The 22,437-nt window shown below is 57.9% G+C and overlaps 1 protein-coding gene across 1 annotated transcript in view; it reads left to right on the top strand.

Moving 5' to 3' along the window:
- Positions 1–21,456, top strand: part of PDE2A (phosphodiesterase 2A, cGMP-stimulated) — a 64,917-nt gene extending 43,461 nt beyond the window's left edge. The window contains exons 5-30 of the mRNA XM_012645719.1: positions 781–836; positions 6,140–6,199; positions 6,916–7,069; positions 7,318–7,370; positions 7,563–7,637; positions 7,737–7,778; positions 8,258–8,323; positions 8,588–8,718; positions 11,738–11,849; positions 12,399–12,438; positions 12,573–12,636; positions 13,022–13,094; positions 13,238–13,415; positions 13,607–13,719; positions 14,420–14,497; positions 15,471–15,593; positions 16,098–16,168; positions 16,432–16,554; positions 16,915–17,002; positions 17,249–17,296; positions 18,240–18,314; positions 18,470–18,569; positions 18,879–18,991; positions 19,395–19,433; positions 19,569–19,675; positions 20,007–21,456. Coding sequence (XP_012501173.1) covers positions 781–836; positions 6,140–6,199; positions 6,916–7,069; positions 7,318–7,370; positions 7,563–7,637; positions 7,737–7,778; positions 8,258–8,323; positions 8,588–8,718; positions 11,738–11,849; positions 12,399–12,438; positions 12,573–12,636; positions 13,022–13,094; positions 13,238–13,415; positions 13,607–13,719; positions 14,420–14,497; positions 15,471–15,593; positions 16,098–16,168; positions 16,432–16,554; positions 16,915–17,002; positions 17,249–17,296; positions 18,240–18,314; positions 18,470–18,569; positions 18,879–18,991; positions 19,395–19,433; positions 19,569–19,675; positions 20,007–20,217 — 2,393 coding nt within the window. The 3' untranslated portion in view covers positions 20,218–21,456. The remainder of the gene's footprint in view (positions 1–780; positions 837–6,139; positions 6,200–6,915; positions 7,070–7,317; positions 7,371–7,562; positions 7,638–7,736; positions 7,779–8,257; positions 8,324–8,587; positions 8,719–11,737; positions 11,850–12,398; positions 12,439–12,572; positions 12,637–13,021; positions 13,095–13,237; positions 13,416–13,606; positions 13,720–14,419; positions 14,498–15,470; positions 15,594–16,097; positions 16,169–16,431; positions 16,555–16,914; positions 17,003–17,248; positions 17,297–18,239; positions 18,315–18,469; positions 18,570–18,878; positions 18,992–19,394; positions 19,434–19,568; positions 19,676–20,006) is intronic.
- Positions 21,457–22,437: the final 981 nt, after the last annotated feature.

Below are 22,437 nucleotides of genomic sequence, written 5' to 3'. Positions count from 1 at the left end.
CAGGTCATGTCTGTCTTCTACCCGTCTTCATCTCTCTGTCTCCTTCTTTCTCTTGCGCTATGTCTCTAGCAATCCCTCCATCTCATTCTCTATTGTGCTACTAACCTCTCTGAGCCTCAACTTCCTGACTGTAAAATGGCGACAATACCTTGAGGGGCATTGCGAGGAGAAGCAAACGAGAGGACGCATGTTAAGGGCCCGGCGCACACTAGGGCTCGGAGGCCCATGGCTGTGGCTGTGACATGCTTGTGCCTGTGGCTGGATGGGGCTGTAGTTGTTCTCATGCTCTCTCTGTCACTGTCCCCGTTTCTCTTTCTCTTCCTCCCCGTGCCTCCTGTCCGCCATGTCTCTCTGCCTCATGTCTCAGTCTCTCTAGGTCTCTGTCCTCTGTTTCGATGTGGAAAGTGCACAAGACTGGGAGTCAGGAGACCTGACTTGCTGTGTGATCTTGGGCAAGTCACTTCCTCTTTCTGGACCTCAGTTCCCCGCTCTGTGACACAGGGCTGCTCAGCCTTTCCTGCCTCCCTCGCTCCCAGGGTTGCTGGGAGGATCACGAGACAGTTGTCAAGTGAGGGGGTTTCCTTCTGTGCAGGGGTAGTTGCTGTGGTTGTTGTCACTGCCTCAGGACTCGCCTCTCTGTCTCTCTGGGTCTCTGGGTCTCCTGTGTCTTTGTTCCGGCCTCTCTCTGTCTGCGTCTTTGTGTCCCTCCCTGGGTCCTGGCTCAGAATTTCTGAGCCTCGCTGGCCCTGCAGGACCACCTCATTGCCCTCTCCCCCTCAGTGCTGGTCATACCGCTGGTGGACAAGGAGGCCGGGGCTGTGGCGGCCGTCATCTTGGTAAGAGCCTGCCTAGGCTGTGGGTGGGATGGCGGGGAGACCAGGGGAGGGAGTGGTGGATGGAGGCTGTGTGTGTGTGTGTGTGTGTGTGTGTGTGTGTGAGAGAGAGAGAGAGAGAGAGAGAGAGAGAGAGAGAGAGAGAGATGAGAGCCACAAGCTGGGATGCAGTGAGGGGAATCGGGGATCTGGGAGGAGTCTGGGGCATCTCCCATGCCCCGGCCCTCTGCCCGACCTTGAACTAGCTGGCTGAAGCCCCCGGTCCAGTCAGCAACTTTCTGAGGGCTGCACCGGCCCCGTGTGGACTCTCAGCCCGTCGGCCTTTGGCACAGCCCTAACCTAGATTCTTCTTTGGGATCTTCCCAGATGGGCTGGGGACAGTGTCCAAGAGGGCATGAACACGGTGAGGTGGGAAGTGACCGAGAGGCCCCAAGGAGGGAGGGATGACATAAGGCACTGACCTATAGAGACAGTGGGGGAAACCCAGGCAGAGATTCGGGGTGGCTGGAGCCAGGGGGTTTGAGGAGAGGACGCCCACGGCAGGGCTGAGGCTGGGGAGAAGCCAGGCAACAAGGGTGGGCTTCCTGGAGGGGGCGGGGAGGGGCCTCAGTGGGAAGGGGGTTGCGCTGAGAGGTGAGCAGGACTGGGAACCCAGGGGGGCTCCCCACTGCCCTCTGTGGTCCCTCACTGCCTTCTGCGGTCCCTGGTCCCTTGTAGAGTTCCCAGGTCTCTGCTCTTCTACAGGGGTTGGGTTGTGGGTGTTGCAGGGGTGGCAGAGCCTTGCAGGGGTGGGGTCCTGCCATTCTTCCAGTCTTTTCTCCCGTATGCAGGTGGGGGTTCAAAATCCTTGTCCTGTCCTAAGAATCAAAGGGTGAGCACCCCAAATCGCCATTATGGGGGGTCTGCTTCCTCCAAGGTGGCCGCCACCCTGATAAGGGACAGGCTTGGGGCGCAGACAGATAAATGAGCCAGCCTTGGTGAGCTCATTAAAACGGAATTAAAGGCTTCCCAGGCACCTGACCTTTCCCGAGCTGCTGGGGGGAGAGGGTGGTGGATACGGAACGACTGTGAGGGGAGAGGAGGTGGGTGGAGGGGAGAGATACTTGGCTCGGTCTCCTCCGCGCCCCATCTGCCTGACTGAGGCAGACGAGGCCCCTACTCTGTCTCTCCCGTGAGCTGCTCCGCCCACCCCAGCTTCTGTTCCCTCAGGGACGGGATCTGCAGTTGGCATGGAGTTCTCGGTGGGCCGCTTCCGCCTCTCCTTGCTCCCTGTCTGTCCCAGAGGGCCAGGGCCAGGGGCAGTGTGCAGGCGTGGGGCTCAGCAGTGGGGCTGACCTCCTTCTCTGTTGGGGGAAAAGGGCCTGTGGGTGCCAGGTTCCTGAGCAGGACTCCTTATGTGGAGGCTGTGAGGACTGGGTCAGAAGGGGAGCAGCTCTGGCCAGGGGAAGACATTCAGAGCTGGTTCATCGTGTAGCAGGGGTCTGGTCGCTGTGACCATTACTCACCTTGGCTCATGCTGGGCCAGGAGCCCAGGCCTCCGTCTTCTCCTGGGGGAAGGAAAGGCCAGTGTGTGTGTGTGTGTGTGTGTGTGTGTGTGTGTGTGTGTGTGTGTGTGTACGTGCCTGTGTGTCTGTCTTGGGGGGGTGGTAGGGTCAGATCACTTACATTAACCCACCCAGCAGAACCTTGCTCTGGGCCCCGGCCCACACTTGGCAGACCATGTCTGCCCTTCAGAAGCTCCATCTGGGGGAAGGCAGGGACACCCTCAGGCCACCACAGGCCAAATGAAATCAGTGCTGCCAGCAGATGCTCTGGTGGTAGAGGCTGGAGCAGCCAGGGTGCCTCACAGTGGAGAGAGCTTTTGAGTTGGGCTTTGGGGCATGGGGAGGAGGTCAACAGGCAGAGAAGAAGGGAAAGGGTATTCCAGGCAGAGCGACAGCGTGAGCAAAGAAGGGGCGGGGGCAAGGGCAGTGGTGTGTTGGGGGAAGAATATGATCCTGATGAGGCTGAAGCGGGAAGTGTATGCTATTGAGGAAGATGCTACCTGGGATTTGGGTTGCCAGAAGTTTCCACAAGTATCCCCTCACCTCCTCAAATACCCTGGGCAGTGAAAAACTCTCGAAAGGTGTTTGGATTATTTACCATCTGCCTGTCCTCCAAGCCTGCACCTTCCCAGTCATGTAGAAATGCACTTCCCCAGGACACCCTTCTCCCCGGTGCATGCACACCTGACAGATGTTCCCTGGGCCACGGATCTCACATCCTCCCAGAGGCGGCACAGGTAGCCCAGGGCCTCCCAGTTGCTACCAGATCCGGAGGGCAGAGAGTGCAGAGGGTAGAGGGAGTGCCATAGGGCAGATTTTCTGGGAGGGCTGAGTTGCCAGCTCCTTCCTCAACGAGCCCGTTTCCCTCTCTGAGTCTCTGGTCTTGGAATTCATCCATTGATCCATCATCTATCCATCCACCTTCCCACTCATCTATCAATTGAACACCTATTTCCTGAGTACTCACTCTGTGCCAGGCATTGTGTGCTAGGTGCTGGGAACACAGAAGTGACCAAGGCAGACCAGACAGGCCCTGCTCTCACAGACCATCCAGTCTGGAGGGTTGGGGGTGACAAGCATTAAACATATGAATGAAATAAGGATAGACTTGCAAAGGATGGCAAGTGCTCGCAAGGAAACCAGGAGCCCTGCGAGGAGTATTCGGGCCCGCCGGAGACACGGCCAGCGGAGGGCTCTGAGGAGCAGACTGTCCGTGTGCAGGCTGCGTGGCTGAGTTCCAGGCCTTTGCAGCTCACAGCTCAAGGCACCCTGATTGCAGATTCTCTGTGTGGAAAGTCTTTGGCTCTGTTCTTCAATTCTGGGATAATAAGTCCCTTTGAGGAGTGGGCGGCCCTTGGCGTCTGGCATTTGATGCTTGATTTGTGCCCACTCTTCCCCCCAGCTGTGCCAGCCACACCAGCTCCTTGCATGGGGATGTGGCGTTCATGCCATTAGCCACGTCCAACTTGGTGAGGGTGGGGGACTAGGGGCTGTGCTGGGCATTTAACCTAGCAGTGCCCACTGCTGAGTGTTCCCACTGGACTCCTGACACCCACCCTGATTAGCAAGAGCAGGTGTGTGTGCAAGCGTATGTTCCTGTTGGTGAACAAAAAGCCATGGGTGAGTGCGTTGGAGGGATCGTGTGTGTTTATGTATGGGGGTGCCAGAAGCATGTGCATGGCTCTTGGGTATCTGAACTCAAGTTTCCCGTATAGGCATGAGCGTGCATGTGTGGATGGTGTAGACACTGTAAGCGTGAGTGTCTCTGTGTCTGTGACTGTACTCTGTGTGCGTCTGTGTTGTGCATGCCTCCATAGGACAGTGAACGTGAATGCGTGTGTGTGGGTGCCTGAGGTTCCCCACGAGTGTGTGTGTGTGTTTGTGCACTTGCTGGGTGCGGTGGGTTGAAGCAGCCCAGGAGTGTGTGCTGAGGTGGGGGAAGGTCCAGGGGGCTGGAGGAGGACTTCGTGCTTCCTCCTTTCCTGCAACCTGTTCCTCCTCCTAGCTCCGTACCTGGGACTGGGCTGTTTTAGCAGCCCAGGAACTGGTTGTGCCCACAGCCCCAAAAGGGTCCCAACCTTCTCTTTTCCTGAGAGATGGTTCCAGGTGGAAGGAACAGGAACCATGTACTCCTCCATGTACTAACAGTACAATGCCAACATATTTATGTAAACGATATGCAAACGTACCATGGCCCCAGCTTCTTTCAACCCCGTCCTAGGAAGTCATAGATGAAGACTCATGCAGAGCTTCAACTTCAGCAACATCCTTGGCAGCCCAGGTCTCTTCCAGGTCTTCCTGTCTCCAGTCTTGCTCCCTCCAAGTCACCCTATCCCCCAGCAGACTATGGCCCTCAGATGCTAAAGTCTGCCATGGCGCCCCGGTACTCTCAGGCTAAAGTCCAGTTTCTCAGCATGCCACTCGAGGACCTTCCCTCTGTGGCACCACGGACCACATCCCTGCCCGGGTCCTCCTCCCCCCACACCACCTACCCCCCCAGCACTACCAGGGCAGCTTCCTGCCTGCAGTGTCCCCCTCTCTTCAGGCTCTACTTGTCCTTCCCATGCTTCAGTGCCAATTCAGGAAGCCTGCCAGATGCCCTCCTCTCTGAGCTACCCACCTAGTCTGCCTTCTCCTTCCTCCTCAGGTATGAGGTTCTGCCCCACTCCCGTCACGTCCCCAACTCATCCCGCCCCAGCCAGACTGTGAGCTTCCTGAGAACCTGCTGGTCTCCTCCTCCCCATCTGCTCCTGGCAGGGGACCCAGAGTCAAGGCAGGCAGGGACTGCTGAGTGGGGGTAGGAGGGTGGACAAAGGAGGGCCCCCCAGTGCAGGCACCGTGGGGAGCCCCGCAGGTGGTGAGCCATTTTGAGTAGGCGCGGAAGGCGGGGACGCAGGTGGGGAGCCTTGCTGGCCGGATCTGCAGTGGGCCCCTAGACTGCCACGCCTCCTTCTCCCTTTCTCTCATTTTCCTCAACAAGCACCCAAGCAGGGGTCGGGGAAGGGACTTCATAGAGTATGAGAGATGAGCTGAGGGGATCCCTGGTGACTGGCACAGGGAACGAGGAGAGGGACAGGATGCTGGGGGTGGTGGTGAGAGTGGGTCTGGGGAGCGGAAGGTGTGGGCAGAGAGGAGAGGGAGGGCGTGGTGCTGTCCTCGCTCTGCCACTTTCTGCTACATGATCTTGGGCAAGTCATTCAATCTTTCTGGGCCTTGGCGCGTCTGCAAGGCGGGGGCTCGCATCACACAGTGGTGAGAATCACACGTAAGGCAAAGCACTTCATCGACTCATTCGTCCACTTATTCATCCTCCCCACAGCAGAGGCATCGTGTTGGACCCTTTCCTCTATCCCAGACTTAGGGGTAGCTCAAACCCTAACTTAGAAAGGATGGTGCTGGGAGGCTGAGGCTAATGCCACTAATTCTATAACCAGAGTCTGAAGGGCTCCATGGGCTGGTAGATGAAGAGGGGTCTAAGGTCCTTCCATCCCCCAAACTATACACCTAGACCTTGCTGTTGATGGGACAGTGATTGAAAAGGCAGAGATAGAAAAGTTCCACTTCTTTGGATCAGCCTCAGAAGGCTTCCTGCAGGAGGGGGTTTTCCTGGAGCTATCTGCATGGTCAGGAGCATGGGCTTATCATTAAGGCCCACAGACTGGATTGCGTGTGTGTTGGTGTGTGCTGGGCATGCAGAGGGCACTCTGGCAGAGACAGAGGCTGGGAGAGGTCACAGCTGACTCCCTTCTCCCATCCCTCCAGGTGCACTGTGGCCAGCTGAGTGACAGTGAGGAGTGGAGCCTGCAGGCGGTGGAGAAGCATGTGAGTTGGAGGGAGAACCATGGTAGGAAGGGGCTGCTGAAGACCCTTATCACAGCTGCTGGGAAGATGTCTGGCCAGGGAGCTAGACAGACCTGGCTTTCAGTTTCAGCTCCAACCCTTTTGAGCTGTGTGACCCTAGGCAAGTCACTAAACCTCTCTGAGCCTCAGTTTCACATCTCAAAATGGGGATCGCGATAGCACTGACCTACCTGGGGTAATGGTTAGATAAAACGGGTCAAATACCTTGTTAATACACATGGTCCCCGACTTAACAATGGTTAGACTTCCAATTTTTTGACTTTAGGATGGGTTTATGGGGACATAACCCCATCCTAAGTCTAGGAGCTTCCGTACTTAGGAAGGACGATCTACATGTTACTGAGGCTGTTTTATGCCTGAGATTTTATGATTTTGTGACTTTAACAAGGACTTACGACTGCCCGTGGGTGCTGGAGACGGGGAAATTTGACCCTGTATTGTTTTGGAAGAATCTGGGGGATGAGGGTGGAGACAGACCCTGTACTTTCCTGTTCATGGGCCGAGGGCGGCTCCAGCGGCAGTGGGATCCTCAGGAGGGTGGAGCGCCCCGGGATGAGTAGTTTGGGACCGGGGCGGGATGGAGACGGAGGGAATGCTCTAGCAAGGCGAGGAGTCCCGCGGCGGCGAGCGCGATGAGGGTGGGGCACGTGGCGCGCTGACCGCTCGGCCCGCTCCAGACCCTGGTGGCCCTGCGGAGGGTGCAGGCCCTGCAGCAGCGCGGGCCCGGCGAGGCTCCCAAAGCCGTCCAGAAACCCCCGGACGCGGCGGCGAAAGACCGAAAGGGCTCAGCAGCGTACTCGGACCAAGACCGAAAGATCCTGCAACTGTGCGGTGAGGCCCGGCCCGCGCAGGTCCTGAGGGCGGGGCAGGGTCGGACCCGGAGGGGAGGAGCCTGCGTGGCGGGCCGGGCCGGGGTAGGACTTGGAAGCGGGGTCGCGGGGCTGGGCGGCCCGGGGCAGCGGGAGGCAGGCCTGAGGCCCGGCGCGGCCAGGGGAAAGGACGGACTGGGCGGCGCCTGGGGGGCCGGGCCACCGAGGCAGGGCGGAGCCCTCGCTCTGACCCGCGTCCTGCCCTTGCAGGGGAGCTCTATGACCTGGATGCCTCTTCCCTGCAGCTCAAAGTCCTCCAATACGTGAGTCCCTGTGCCGCTCGCCCCCACCTCCCCCCTGTTTTTCTGCCGAGACCAGCGTCCCCTCGAGCCCTCCATCCCAGCGCGGATTCGACGTCCCGCCCCTCTCTCTCCTCCAGAGAGGCAGGAGGGCGGGGAGTGGGGGTGGCCTCAGATCCGCGGTCACCCCTCGCTCTGTCTGTCCCTCCCTCTCAGCTGCAGCAGGAGACCGGGGCATCCTGCTGCTGCCTCCTGCTGGTGTCTGAGGACAATCTCCAGCTTTCCTGCAAGGTGAGGGCCCAGGTCCACTGCGGGGCCGGGCGAGGGCTCCGGTCTCAGAGGGGAAGAACCTTGCCGTTCCTTTAACCAGCCCCGCTGCTCCTTCCTCAGGTCATCGGAGATAAAGTGCTGGGGGAAGAGGTCAGCTTTCCGGTGAGTCCCGTCCGCCCCCTGGAGTCAGCAGGGGCCGTTAAGGCCAACAGACACGCCTGGGATCTGCCTGGAGTACTTGGATCCTCTAGAATCTCTTGGAATCTGATGGAATTATCTGGATCTTGGGATCTTCTTAGAACTGTTACAAGGGATCACAACCTCTCACGGTCAGGCTATATTAGGAGAAATCTCTTATCTACAGAAAGGTTTTCTTTCTGGATGTGGATCTGTTAGAATGTTGAGATGAGTGAGAATCCTTAGTGTCTGCTTAGTCTCTCCTAGTGAGGAAAGACCCGAGACCCTATAGGGACTTCGGCCAGACTCCCCCTGCATCTCTCTGCTCCTCGGTGTTGACCGCATCCACCATTTGGACTGACTGAAGAGTTCATTGAAACTTTCAGACTTGAGGGTAGGGATGGGTTGAGACCTCTTAACCTGGGGACAGGTGGGTTCTGACTCAGCCACTCCTCGCTCCCCAGCTGACGGGACGCCTGGGCCAGGTGGTGGAAGACAAGAAGTCCGTCCAGCTGAAGGACCTCACCTCTGTAAGTCATGGCCTGGCTGTACCAAGGGAGGGGAAAAAGGGAGACCCTATTCCTAGCCCCCAGAGCCAGGGTCTCTGGGACAGGGCAGTCCAGGAATGGGGGAGACAAGACCCTGGGACCCTCTACCATCCCATCCCCATGTCATAGAGCTTCTAACCCTGCATGAGTCCCTTGGGACTGCCTGTTGCAGAGTGTGGTGGAGGGCTGGGGAGGGAAGCATACTCCCTCCCTTCTCCCCTGCCCTGACTTGCCTCCCCTTGGCAGGAGGATGTACAACAGCTGCAAAGCATGCTGGGCTGTGAGCTGCAGGCCATGCTCTGTGTCCCTGTCATCAGCCGGGCCACTGACCAGGTGGTGGCCTTGGCCTGCGCCTTCAACAAGCTTGGAGGAGATTTGTGAGTCCTGGGTGGGGTGATGTGGATCCAGAGACGTAGCTGAGAGGCTGGGCAGGGTGTCACTAGGGTAAACAGAGTGGGAAGGGTACTAGGCAGGGGCTACTATGCCAGCAGTGGTGGGCAGAACAGTTCGTCAGTGCAAGAGACAGGGGTATGGGGGCTTCCAGACAGCTGCTGCTGCCTGAGGCACAGGTAGTTGCATCACCCACTTTGGCTTGTTTAAAGTCAGGTTGAGCTCCAAACTGGTTCCCCTCCTCTCCTCCCACTTCCTGCAGCTTGGATTATCTGCTCTTAGGTGCTGGCCTTCCCCCCACTTGCCATCTCCTGTTTCTGCGTTACTGCTGGAAACTGCCTGATGGAGGTGTGGGTGCACTCTGGGATGGGTGAGCCCTCTGGGACCACAGAGCATCATCGACACAGTGGACAATGACTACAGGGAATAGGCTTGGGGGCTGGGGAAAGCTGTGGGTCCTTTGAGCCTCTGACAGCATGATACAAAGCAGAAGGGGGAGGCAGGGCACAGTGTCCAGGTAAAGAGACTTGGAGGCTTAGTAAGCATATCTCAAGAGCCGAGGTCAAGGCCGGGCGCGGTGGCTCACGCCTGTAATCCTAGCTCTCTGGGAGGCCGAGGCGGGCGGATTGTTTGAGCTCAGGAGTTCGAAACCAGCCTGAGCAAGAGCGAGACCCTGTCTCTACTGAAATTAGAAAGAAATTAATTGGACAACTAAAAATATATAGAAAAAATTAGCCGGGCATGGTGGCGCATGCCTGTAGTCCCAGCTACTCGGGAGGCTGAGGCAGGAGGATCGCTTGAGCCCAGGAGTTTGAGGTTGCTGTGAGCTAGTATGACGCCATGGCACTCTAGCCCGGGCAACACAGTGAGACTGTGTCTCAAAAAAAAAAAAAAGAACCGAGGTCAAATTTGGGGTATAGGAATGATATCATAAATAGACTTCATGTGCTACACCAACTCATTAATCAGTAGTAGCTGCCTGAATCATTGTGTTGTGAATGGATCTTAATTCAGAGGGAAACAGTACTGTGTGTAGTTAGCCATGTCTGTCCTGGGTGCAGGTTCACGCTTGGGCTGGCAGGTCTCTCAGTTTGTGCTGAGTCATCCAGGTAAGGAGAAGTAGGCAGATGGGTGGTTGAGTCCTGATGCAGAGAGATGCTGACAGGGTGCTGGCCCTGGGCTCTGAGCAAGCAGGCTGGGTTTGAGTGCCTGGAGCTCCTATAGGAGGTGGAGGCTGGAGAGGTGTCGGAGCCCCTGGCTGAGGCCTGCTGGGGTGGGGCAGAGACCGGGGAGTCCTAGATCTGAGCAGCAGGACCTGCCAGCATGGAGCTCTGCAGGCTGCTGGTGGGCCTGGGGAAATGAACACAGGGATGAGGCAGAATTAACTGTGACATTTGGAACTGGTAGGCATCCTGGTGGTGGGAGCATTTATGCCATTCAGCAAACACACATTGAGCACTTAATGTGTCCATCCCAGTGCTGGCCAGATGGCCCAGGAAGGCCTTTGGGGAGGGGAATACAGAGTGAGTGGGGGGGGGGGTCTAGCAGCGGCCATGACCTCTGTCTGCTGGCTGTGGGACTGGGTTCTTGTATGGCCCCCAACCTGGAGGAGAGGTGATATCACGAGGAAAACAGGATGGGGCCTTGGTGACAGCCCTGAGGCCCAGGGCAGGGGCAGGGCCATCTCTGGGTACCACACATTTCAGGGAGGGAGTGTTGAATGACTGCGTGAGCCAGGGTGGGGCTCAGCTCAGTGCAGTGACTGCAGAGAAGCTTCCTGGAACATAGCTAAGTAGCAGAGTACAGGGACTCCAGACTCCCTTCAGCTGAGAGTGGAATCAGGCTGGTGGCAAGGACAGGGGTGGGGTACAGTTAAGACATTAGCAAACACCTCCCACATATCTCCCCTGTACCAGGCTGTGCACTGGGCATGGGTGATACAGGCGGGGGCCCTGCCTTCGAGACTTGAAGCTTATTTTCAGGGCATAGAGGGATACTTTTTTCTACACTGTTCCCTCAACCTAGAACAGTGTAGAAAAAAGTATGAAGGTGTGAAAGAGCCTGAGGTTTTCTCGGAATGATGAAGATCTTAGTGTGGCTGAAGCTGAGAGATGCCCATGGATGAGGGGCAAGAGGTGGGTACACCCAGACTGAGGGGCTCCAAATGCCATGGGAAGGAAGGTACGTGTAGACAGAGCCAGGGTGCTGGGCATTGGGATCTAGACCTGAATCACATGATGGCAGGCACATGTGGGGAATCCCCCAGGCAGTGAGGAGCACTGAGGCCAGCCAAAAAGTGGGCAGGGCCTAGGCAGGGAAATCTGGGGGCAGAGAGATGGGGGCTGAGGCAGGCTCACACCCCATGAACCCCACCATTGGTCCACCCAGCTCCATGCAGCTCCCCGATGACAAGTCATCTGGTGCCCAGATTGGATGACCTCAGCAGATTTCGGGCTGATCTTGTAAGGCAAGAGCTAGCTCCACAAGTAGGGCCAGCACTGCCCTCCACACGGTCATCTTAGGATTTCTGGAGGTACCAAATCAGGGCCAGCAAAGTCCAGGGAGAATGGGGTAATGACCAGAGCTGGACAAGACAGGGCAGTGCCACTGTCCCTCCCTGAGGCTGGAGCGGCCCTGGGGAAGAACAGGAGAACACCCCCTCTAGCCTGGGCAAGTCTCTAGTCTGAGGGAGGAGACCCAGCTTTGGTCTGCGTAAATACCAAATCGAGGAGGGAGCTGTGGCTCTGGCTTCAAGAAGCAGTAGTCCGAGGAAGAAAACACAGTTTGGTTTGAGGAGGACTAGAGCCTCCCTCAGGGAGCCCCGACTCTAGGGGTGTGTGTGTGTGGGGGGTTCCAAGTGCCTACGCAGTAGCACCTCCCCAGTGGAGGAGTTATACTTAGCTCATGGATAGCCCGGTGATACGCTGGCCGAATGGAAGTTAGGAGAACAGGGAGAGAAGCCTGCCTTCCCTTCCCTCTCGGGTGACCCCCACGCCCCTCCTTCAGGTTCAAGGACCAGGATGAGCACGTGATCCAGCACTGCTTCCACTACACGAGCACAGTGCTCACCAGCACCCTGGCCTTCCAGAAGGAGCAAAAGCTCAAGTGTGAGTGCCAGGTGAGTGATGAACCTTCAGCCTTTCTTGGGGACCAACTTACCCAGCTCTCAGCCCCAGAAAGCCATCGCAAGGGAAAATGCCCAGGTCTTTCTGGATGGATGGCTGCCCTGCTGGAGGCAGCTAGGTAACTTGGTGACTTGGAGGCCGCTAGGTAACTTGGTGACTTGGAGGCCGCTAGGTAACTTGGTGACTTGGAGGCCTCTTAAAGAGGAAGATCAGTAGTTCCTTGGGACCACACCACTGGCCGCAGGCACTGTGTGTGATCTCCCTCTAGTGTTCAACTTGGGCACTACAGCCACATCTGGGCGGCTAGGGCCCTCCCTAGGTGAATGTCAGACACGCATTAGATTCCCACCCGCCTGCACTGGGGCTATTCCTCCCTGCTCCTTAACTCAGTAGCCAGATGACATAATTGGACACTGACAGTTTCCAGCCTGTCCCGGGAGCCCTAGGGGAGGAATGAGAAGACCCCGGGGCTGTGGAAGGCAGGGGGCTGGATAGGGTAGCCCTGCAACCCAAACCTGTGATCTCCGTTTCCTCCATTCCAGGCTCTTCTCCAAGTGGCAAAGAACCTCTTCACTCACCTGGGTGAGCGCACTTTCTCCTCTATGCCTGGTGTGGGGCGGGTGTGGGGGCTGGCGTTTGGGGAGGAGAGGTGGGAGGACTTGGCCTTGGCGCTCCAGCCTGATCTCACCACTGCCCCATGCTTCTCCCTCCCCCAGATGACGTCTCTGTCCTGCTCCAGGAGATCATCACAGAGGCCAGAAACCTCAGCAACGCGGAGATGTGAGTGAATCTACCCAGGGGATTCGGTGACGGAGGCTCTGGGCCTCAGTCCGCATCCCTCATTTCCTTCCCTCTTTTCCCCCTGGCTGGCTTCTTGTGGGACCCTATCGCCTTTCGAGTGACCCTTTATTTTATGCCTGTCTCCTTCGCTACACTGTGAGCTCTAATGACAGCAGGGGCAGGGCCAGCTTTGCTTGCCATATATCCTCAGCCTCTAACAGTGTCTGGCACATAGTAGGTGCTCCAAAAAAAAAAAAAAATCATTTGAATAGATGAGTGCCTGGAATCGGCCAGGCTCAGGAGAGTGTCTGAGCTGCAAGCACCCCTCCTAACCTCGGAAATCCAGAAATCCCTGCAGACCAACCCTCCCCGTACCCCTCCCCAGCTGCTCCGTGTTCCTGCTGGATCAGAACGAGCTGGTGGCGAAGGTGTTCGACGGGGGCGTGGTGGACGATGAGGTGAGGGAGTGTGGAGGAAGTGCGTGGCCCTAGGGGGTGTCTGAGAGTCCGCCGGGGGCGCTGGGGAGCAGGCCCGACGTTTGATGGGCCTCTCTGTGGCCGGGCCACTAACTTCTCCCTCTTCTCCATCCCGGCCGCGGCAGACCTATGAGATCCGCATCCCGGCCGACCAGGGCATCGCAGGCCACGTGGCGACCACCGGCCAGATCCTGAACATCCCCGACGCGTATGCCCACCCGCTTTTCTACCGCGGCGTGGACGACAGCACCGGCTTCCGCACGCGCAACATCCTGTGCTTCCCCATCAAGAACGAGAACCAGGGTGCAGGCCCGCGCCGCGGGGCGGGGGCGGGGCCGAGCGGGGGGCGGGGCGGCCCTTCCCCACCACCTGGAGCGTCGCGAAGCAGGGGGGCGCGGGGTCCACGCCTAGGGCGTCACCTGTGGGAACTCCGCGAGCGCAGGTCCCCGCGGAACCCCTCAACCAGTCATTCCTAGCCCCTGTCCCTTCCCCAGAGGTCATCGGTGTGGCCGAGCTGGTGAACAAGATCAATGGGCCGTGGTTCAGCAAGTTCGACGAGGACCTGGCGACCGCCTTCTCCATCTACTGCGGCATCAGCATCGCCCATGTGAGGGCGGGGCGGGGCGGGGCCGGGGCGGGACCCTCCGTTCTCCTCCCCCACTGGCTGGCTCACCTTGCTCTGTCCAGACGGGTGGATCCCCTGGTCTGGGACTCACAGCCCTGCTGCTGGGGTGCTGTGCAGCCTTCAGTACACATTGGCCACCTCTGGGCTCAGTTTCCCATCTGAAAATTGGGAATACTATTTCTTGCCCTGTCCACTCAGCCTCCCAGAACCATGAGAAATTCCAGTTGTCAAAACTTCCCCCTTTCTCTGGAAGCAACCTCAACCCAAGCCCCTGCTCAGATTCTTTTTAGGAAATGTTGGGTCTCATTGTCCAGGTCTGCTGGCCACTCTGGCCTGGGAATCCAACCCCCAGGTCCCTGACATTATCCCCCTCCCTGCTTCTCTTTCCCGGCAGTGGCCCCGGGCTCCATCACTGAAGTCTGTGTGAGGCCCGGGAGGGGTGCAAAGTGCCAGATGAAATGCTAAGAGGACCTGGGGAAGAGGAGTTTGGGGGAGGGGAGAGGAGGTGTCTGGATAAAGGTGAGGGTGGGGTCTGTACTCTGGGCTGGAGTGCAAGGGCTCAGACTGGGGCCAGAATGGGACAGGAAGGGGGTTTCTGCCAGACCCCTTTGTCCCAGTCCTGGGCATTTCTAAGAGTTCACAGCCACCTTCTTCGAGCCCCACCTTTCCTTCTCTCCCCCAGTCTCTCCTGTACAAAAAAGTGAATGAGGCCCAGTATCGCAGCCACCTGGCCAACGAGATGATGATGTACCACATGAAGGTGAGTGAGGTCTGCAAGCAGTCTGTCCTCCTCCCAGAATCCTCAGGGGCCCAGGTTTAGGCTGGGCTTTCGGATCACCACCTCCTGAGGGTGAGAAGATAGACCCAGAGGGACACTAGGCCTCCTGCTTCCCTTGGGACCACCCTCTTTACACTTACTTTTAGAGCTCTCTTCCAAGCTGTTTCTGAGTTCAGCCCCAAGGCTGGAAGGAGCTGGCAGGACCAGCCCAGGAAAGAACTTGGCTCAGCCAGGTTTTCCCCATGTCCAGGGAATAATTCCCATCTTGGGAATTACTGAAAGCCAGGACCTTCCCCACAGCGGCCCAGGTACAATGGTCATGCAGCCCTGGCAGTCCTCTTTGCTGATATTTCATCCTGTTCCCAGACCCTGTGTCAGAAAAGCTGGCCCAGACCTTAGTTCAGAGTATAGAGTAGTCACTGTTCATTTGGACATTTCCTGTCACCTGTGTGCAAACCAAAAAGTCCCAGACTTCGTTAATATGATCAAAACTATGGTTCTACTACTTCCCCTCTTTCCTCTTCTCACTACTGCACTTGACTAGAAAAAAAAAAAAAGCTATAGTAGGAAAGATTAAGGTTAGACACCAGGCAGTTCCCCCTAAAAGGGGGAAACTAGATTTAGTATCTATGAAAGGCTGCCATGGCTTGGGGGTGTCATAGGGGTGACACATTTGCTGAGGATAGGCTGTTTCAGGTAAAGGGTCATCACAGGCAGGGAGGTGTAGAAGGTGGGCTGTAGGGTGGTGAGGGGAGGGTGGGGATCTCCTGCCCAGGGACAATCCATGGAGTGATGGCCCAATTGTAGTACACTCTGGGTGAGGGACTCCTCACCTGCTGTGGAAATTTGAGGCACACTCTGGGTGAGGGACTCCTCACCTGCTGTGGAAATTTGAGGCTGAGGACCCTGGCCGGGGTGGAGGCTGTCTTCTCATGCCCTGGCTGGCCCCCTCCAGGTCTCTGATGACGAATATACTAAACTTCTTCATGACGGGATCCAGCCCGTGGCTGCTATTGACTCCAACTTTGCCAGTTTCACCTACACCCCTCGCTCTCTGCCCGAGGATGACACCTCCATGGTGAGCCGGCCTTCCTCCACTTGACCAGGGAGGCGGAGGGCCAGAGGTTTGAGTTAGATGTGCGTGAGAACTTCCTGGTAAGACAGAGTCTTCAAGGAAGTCTGTGGAGGTTCCCTGGAGAGGCCGTGGGTGTGTAGTCTGCCCTCATGGGGCTGTGGCCTGCCCAGGGGCCAGGGGCTGGACTGGATGGTCCCAAAGGCTGCTCCTGAACTGATGATGCCAAGGGCATGTGGCCTCAGGGTTTGCACCCTCTCCCTGTTTTCTAAGATTTTGTGTGAGCTTGGTTCCGAGAGTTCTTGCATCTTCCTTCTTAGATCCCTTGGATTTCTAAAAGTTCACAGCTCTGAGAATGCTGGGTTTGGCTATTTTATGGTTCTCTAGTTTAGATTTAAGGTTCTAAGACTCCAAAATTTTGAGTGTGGGTCTTGAAGAAGGGTCCAGGCGGAGATCCCATTTTGATACTGACCATCACTCTTGTCTGGCCCTCCCTCCCGCCCTCCCCAGGCCATCCTGAGCATGCTGCAGGACATGAACTTCATCAATAACTACAAAATCGACTGCCCGACACTGGCCCGGTGTGTCCACGCGCAGACTGCCCCAGTCTCGCCTCCCTCTGTCCTCCACTTTCACATCCATTGTCCCCAGTGTTCTGGGGAGGGGTCTCTTTGAGGTCAACTAGGGGAGGCCAGTCTTAGAGGGCCTCCCTATCCACGAAGGGAAGCAGGTCCCAGATGCTGGGACTGTCACTAGTGGCAAGATCTGGGACTGGGCAGAGCCTGAAGGGCTTCCTGGAGGAGGAGAGGCTGAGGCCCCTCTGCTGTCCCCTCCCCTCCCCCAGGTTCTGTTTGATGGTGAAGAAGGGCTACCGGGACCCCCCCTACCACAACTGGATGCACGCCTTTTCCGTCTCCCACTTCTGCTACCTGCTCTACAAGAACCTGGAGCTCGCCAACTACCTCGAGTGAGTGGCTGCATCTCCCCCACATCTGGCAGCCACTGGGGTCCCCTTCCCTGGGACAAGGAAGCACCTCCTGTGTGGCAGGCACTTTACACCACCTCATCAGATCCTCTGAACAGCCCCTCTTTCTAGGAGGAACTTGCTCACAGCCACGGGGCCGGTGAATAATGGGCCTGATTTAAACCTAGTTCTGCCAAACTCCAAACCAGAACTTAGGCTAAGCATTTTTTTAGGAAGGGGACCCACGTGTCCCCACCTCCTGTCCAACTGGCTCCTGCACATCTCATCTAGCTGTCCCTCCTCTAAGAGGCCTGTGGAGGAAGCAGCAGCCTGACCTCTTTCTCCTTTCTGCCTCCCCATCAGGGATATCGAGATCTTTGCCTTGTTTATTTCCTGCATGTGTCACGACCTGGACCACAGAGGCACGAACAACTCTTTCCAGGTGGCCTCGGTGAGACCCTGCCCCTCTTTGCAGTGGGGACCCTCCTGGGGAGTCTGGCAGTCTCACACCGTCCCGGCCTGAGGAAGGTGGGAGCTGGTGAGAACAGGAGCTGGGTTTGGAGATAGGAGGAGGCTCTCCCAGGTGGCCCTGGGAGACGAGGAGAGGGTGGGAAGGAGCAGGACAATGCTTAGCCTAACGCAGTGGCACTTGGATCCACATGTGAGGAGTGACTGGAGTTTTCCTGGGCTTTTCCAGAAATCTGTGTTGGCTGCACTCTACAGCTCCGAGGGCTCTGTCATGGAGGTACTGCCACTGTCCCCACCCCTGTCCACCTCTTCCCGGTAAGGCTAGAGACTTGGAGAGTTAAGACCCAGCTCCTCCTACTTCTAAACCACGCTCTCCAGACAGGCTGCAAGAGCTGCAGCCACGTCCAGGGCATGTAGGGCTCGTTTTCCTGAAGGACCTGTGTTCTGCACCTTTCCCTTTGGCTGTCTGGGAACACCTCGTGCAGCCCCTCCTCCAAGTTGGGGATGGGCTCCTCTCCCAGCACACTCAGCTTTGCCTTCGATTATCTGCTTTGGGTCTGCCCACCCCCACCTGGGGGAAGGGACAAAGTCTGACATCTCTGAGTTCCCTGTACTTGGCACAGGGCTTGGAACACAGTGGGAACCAAATTTCCAAGGTCGCCTTGCCCCATGCTGCCTCCCGCAACACCCCCTGCAGAAGCTGCCCCTGCTTGCACACCCCTAGAGACGAGGTGCTCTCCCCCCCCCTCTTGGGAGGCCTGGTGGCAGCCCTGGTTCTGCCTTCTGCCCCCTGGGATAAGCCTGCTCCTCCTCTGAGTGACAGCCCTTCAGCGGCAGGAGACGGGGGCCTTGCCCTCGCCTCATCTCTGCTTCTCCTTGTCAGCAAACAAATGTTTTCTGCATGAATTAGTGTCTAGGGTTCCGAGGGATCATTTCAGAATTTTTCCAGCTTGTGAGGCGCTCAGAGCTTACCTTATCGGGTCCCTGCATGTCACGTGACAGCTGAGGAATCTGAGGCTCAGAGCTGGCCAGGGACTTGCCCCCGGTCACACAAAGGGTCACACCAAGCTCAGAAAGGGAAGTGGGGCCCCTGACTCCCGCTGTTTGCTCTGCTGACCTTGGAGGCTGGAGCCCGTCCAGGCCCTGCTCACTCCCTTCGGGTCAGTGGTGAGGGGAGCCCCTCTGCCCCAGCTGGGCCCCCATCACTCCTCTCCCCCCAGAGGCACCACTTCGCTCAGGCCATCGCCATCCTCAACACCCACGGTTGCAACATCTTCGACCACTTCTCCCGGAAGGTGATGGGGCCGGGGGTGGGGATGGGAGGTGGGAGCTGGCAGCTGGCTGGGGACTGGAGAAGGAGCCAAGAGGTGGAGGCTCATTGGGGGTGGGTGTGAATGGGTGGGGCTGTCCAGCAGGAGGCCATGACACCCCTCCCCCTGCCCGGGCCCAGGACTACCAGCGCATGCTGGACCTGATGCGGGACATCATCTTGGCCACGGACCTGGCCCACCACCTCCGCATCTTCAAAGACCTGCAGAAGATGGCCGAAGGTGCCTGCTGTTAGCCCCGGGCCTCGGGGCTGGGGAGGGACAGCCAGGGAAGGATTTGTTGGGGAGTGTCCCCAGGGGATCAGCCCTCTGCCCCCTGGGATAAGCCTGCTCCTCCTCTGAGTGACAGCCCCCTCCGACATCAACCCCTGCCCTGGCTGCACAGTGCCACCAGACAGACCCAGCACTGGCCCCTGGGTGCCCATCTAGACTGCCCAATTCCCTGGGCCCCTCTGGGTGGGCCCTGGGAGCCTCATCCTCACAGGGGCAAGGAGGCTGGGCCCTCTCCTGGATGCCATCCTCCCCCAACAGTGGGCTATGACCGAACCAACAAGCAGCACCACAGACTCCTCCTCTGCCTCCTGATGACCTCCTGTGACCTCTCTGACCAGACCAAGGGCTGGAAGACCACAAGGAAGATCGCGGTAAGTGTCGCCCCTCCCCGGGAAGTCATAGGCTGCACACCTGCCTGGCTCTGTGTGGCCCCCTGCAGCCAGAGCCCCCTCTCTGTGCTGCGGTCAGCCAGGCTGTATTTTGGGGAGACAGAAACCTAGACCATCTGAAGGTGACAGATGGGAAGATAAAGAGAGGGACGCAGATTTACCTAGGGTCACACAGCAAGTCAGTGGCTTGTGGAAGGTGGGCCAGAACCCAGCTACTCCTCCCTATCTGGGGCCATCCCACTGCCAGGCTCAGCCTGGTGAAGACGGGTCCTGAGGTGGGACTGAATCACTGGGCCTCAATGTGCCCTCCTGGGAATGGACTGTCAGAGGAGCCTGGGCAGGTGGATCCCACGCACAGGATATAATGAGATTCTTGGCCTTTCAGGAGCTGATCTACAAGGAGTTCTTCTCCCAGGGAGACTTGGTAGGTGTGGAGTGACCCCAGGATGTCCGTGTTGGGGGAGGGTTCCTGGCCTGGGGCCGGGAGGGCTGGGTTGGCCTGACCCTGGTAGGTGATGGGGGAACGGGAGGAGCGGGCCTGACGACTTGACGCCGGCAGGAGAAGGCCATGGGCAACAGGCCGATGGAGATGATGGACCGCGAGAAGGCCTACATCCCCGAGCTGCAGATCAGCTTCATGGAGCACATCGCCATGCCCATCTACAAGTGAGTGAGCCCCCGGGGTGGCTGGGCAGCCTGCTCAGGGAGGCTGGGGCCAGCTAGGACATCACAGCAAACACACGAGCTGAGTTTGGCCTGGCCCAGCTCCCACTGATCCACCCCCCTGCCTCTGGGCACAGCTGTTCCCTGCTTTGCCCCTAAATGGGCCCTTCACTTCCTCCTTGGTCCCCAGTGGGAAGAGACCATCATGCTTTCCTTGTGGATCCAGTCCTGTGCCTTATACTCTTGTGGAAGTTCTACCTGTGGTATAGCCCTAATCTTTCTTGCTGCCCGCAGTCTGATTTTTGACCTCTAACCGTGCCCCATACACCCACAGGCTGTTGCAGGACCTGTTCCCCAAAGCGGCAGAGCTGTATGAGCGCGTGGCCTCTAACCGTGAGCACTGGACCAAAGTGTCCCACAAGTTCACCATCCGCGGCCTCCCAAGCAACAACTCGCTGGACTTCCTGGATGAGGAGTACGAGGTGCCTGATTTGGATGGCACTAGGGTCCCCATCAACGGCTGCTGCAGCCTTGATGCTGAGTGATGCCCTCCAGGGACCCTTCCCTGCCCAGGCCTCCTCCCACATCCCTCCACTGGTCTGGCCAGATGCGCTGGGAACCAGAGCCACGGGTCCTGGGCTCTAGATCACGACTTCCCATGTGACGCTGAGCAAGTACTGACCTTCCTGGCCCTCAGCTTTCTCGTCTGTATAATGGAAGCAAGACTTCCACCCTCACCGAGACTTTGTAATTTGTCCTCTGAGAGCACAGGGGTGACCAAATGGACGGTGGGCCCCGCTCTCTGCCACTGACCACACTTCGGCAAGTCCTCCCCAAGCCATTCTTTCTCTGAGCAGCTGGACAGTTTCTCCTGTGCCCCATTCCGCCACACCAGATCTGTGCCCTTTCCTCTGGAGGATGCCCACCCCTTGGGGTCTCCGGATCCCCATGGAAGGGGAAGGTGGGGCATCTGAGTGAGCAGAGGGTGGGGTCTTGCAAACAGTCATTAGTTTTGCTGGAGGACTAGAAATAGCCATGGGGTGCAGGTGCCCGGAGGACCACCACCATACTGATGGGGAGATGGGCACCTGGGGGCTCCAGGGGCTCCAGAAGGAAGCTGCCAGAGGGGCAGCTCAGTGCTCTGGGGAGAGGGGGCTCAGAAAGAAAGCAGGATGAGAATGACAGGCAGGAAGGGTCCCTGCACTGGGAGACAGGCCCAGGGGTGTGTCAGCCATGCCTCCTCCTGCCTGTGTGACCCTGGGCAAGTCCCTCCCCCTGCCTTGGAAAAACAGGAGGGCGAGACAATCTGTTCTCTAAGACCCATTATAGATCAGTATCTAAAATGGCTCCATAGCTCTGTGGGGTCCCACAGAGGCTGTGGACTGTCTCTGCTACCCTTGGGCACAGAGAGCCCAACCCTGAGTCCCTCAGTGGCCCCTGAGTGTATCCCCTTGGCCGGAGCCCCTCCCCTATTCCTGCAGCCAGAGAGGAACCTGGCTCAGTCCTGCAGGGCTCTCTCCTCTTCAAGGCCATATCCACCTGTGCCCCGGGGCTTGGGAGACTCCATAGGGTCAGGCCTCTTGGGTCAACCCGGCCACTGGCTTCTCTCTTCTTCTCTGTTTCGTTCTGTGTGTTGTGGGGTGGGGGGAGGGGGGCCACCTGCCTTACCTATTCTGAGTTGCCTTTAGAGAGATGCGTTTTTCTAGGACTCTGTGCAACTGTTGTATATGGTCCCGTGGGCTGACCGCTTTGTACATGAGAATAAATCTATTTCTTTCTACCAATACTCCCCCATGGGGCTATTTGCAGACTTTGTGCATGGGGTGTGTGGGGGTAAACAGAACTGGGAGAGGCAGATGCCCCTTGGAACTGCCTGGCTGCTGGAGCCCCTGCCCCTTGTGCCCAGCCCCTCTTCTGGGAGAGCGAGAGACCTGTTGGGGTATTCCCTGGGCCAGACCTGTGCCAGATGGTGCAGTTTATGGGTGGATGGTGGGTGAGGGGCCTGGCCGTGGAACAGGGAGAGGACATGTTGGCTGGCAGAGATTGTAGCCTAGAAAGGGAAAACTGAGAGGCCGAAGCAGTCAGGGAAGCTGTGCGGAAGAAGTGGCCTGCCCTGGTCTTGAGTGCCCATATAACCCGGGCCTGGACCTCTGAACCCTCTCCCTAGATGCAGCGATGCCTGTCCATGTCCCCATAAGTCCCACATCCCAGTTTCTCTGGGTCCTGTCAAAGGGATATCCCTGGGTCAGACTCCACACCAGATCCAGCCCCAGTTGTATCTGTGGAGTTAGTCCCCAGCTGTCCTGCCTGGGAGAGTTAGCCCTGCACAGACACAGAGAGGCAGACTCCAGGTGGGGGACCTCGAGGAGGCTCTGGCCAGTAAAGTCTCTGGGCCTGTCCCCCATTTGCTGACACTCCTTCTCCCCCTTCCCCTGTTCATCTCTTCCTAATAGGAAGGATATGTGAGGGTGCTGGGTGCTGGGGTCTCTGTTCTTGGGGGAGGGGCAGAGAGGAAGGGGACAGGTCCATCCTGTGACCACCACAATGCCCTGGGATGCCAGCTTTGCTTTGGGGACTACAGCTCCCCTTGCTTCCTCTTCCCCCGGTCCCCAGCCTTTCAAGGCTTTGGAACCTGCTCCTCTGTGCTGAATGGACTCAAGGCCTCTTGCTTTCCCTTAGGGTCATGGCCCTCCAGGCCCCTGCCCTGCCCGGCCGCTTTGGGCTCCTACAGTCTATCTCTGTCCTCTCACAGCACAGGACACAGG

The sequence above is a fragment of the Propithecus coquereli genome, unplaced genomic scaffold (assembly GCF_000956105.1).
Source record: "Propithecus coquereli isolate 6110/MARCELLA unplaced genomic scaffold, Pcoq_1.0 Scaffold235, whole genome shotgun sequence".
In the NCBI taxonomy this organism is placed as follows: Eukaryota; Metazoa; Chordata; class Mammalia; order Primates; family Indriidae; genus Propithecus; species Propithecus coquereli.
This window is presented reverse-complemented; position numbering and strand designations above follow the sequence as displayed.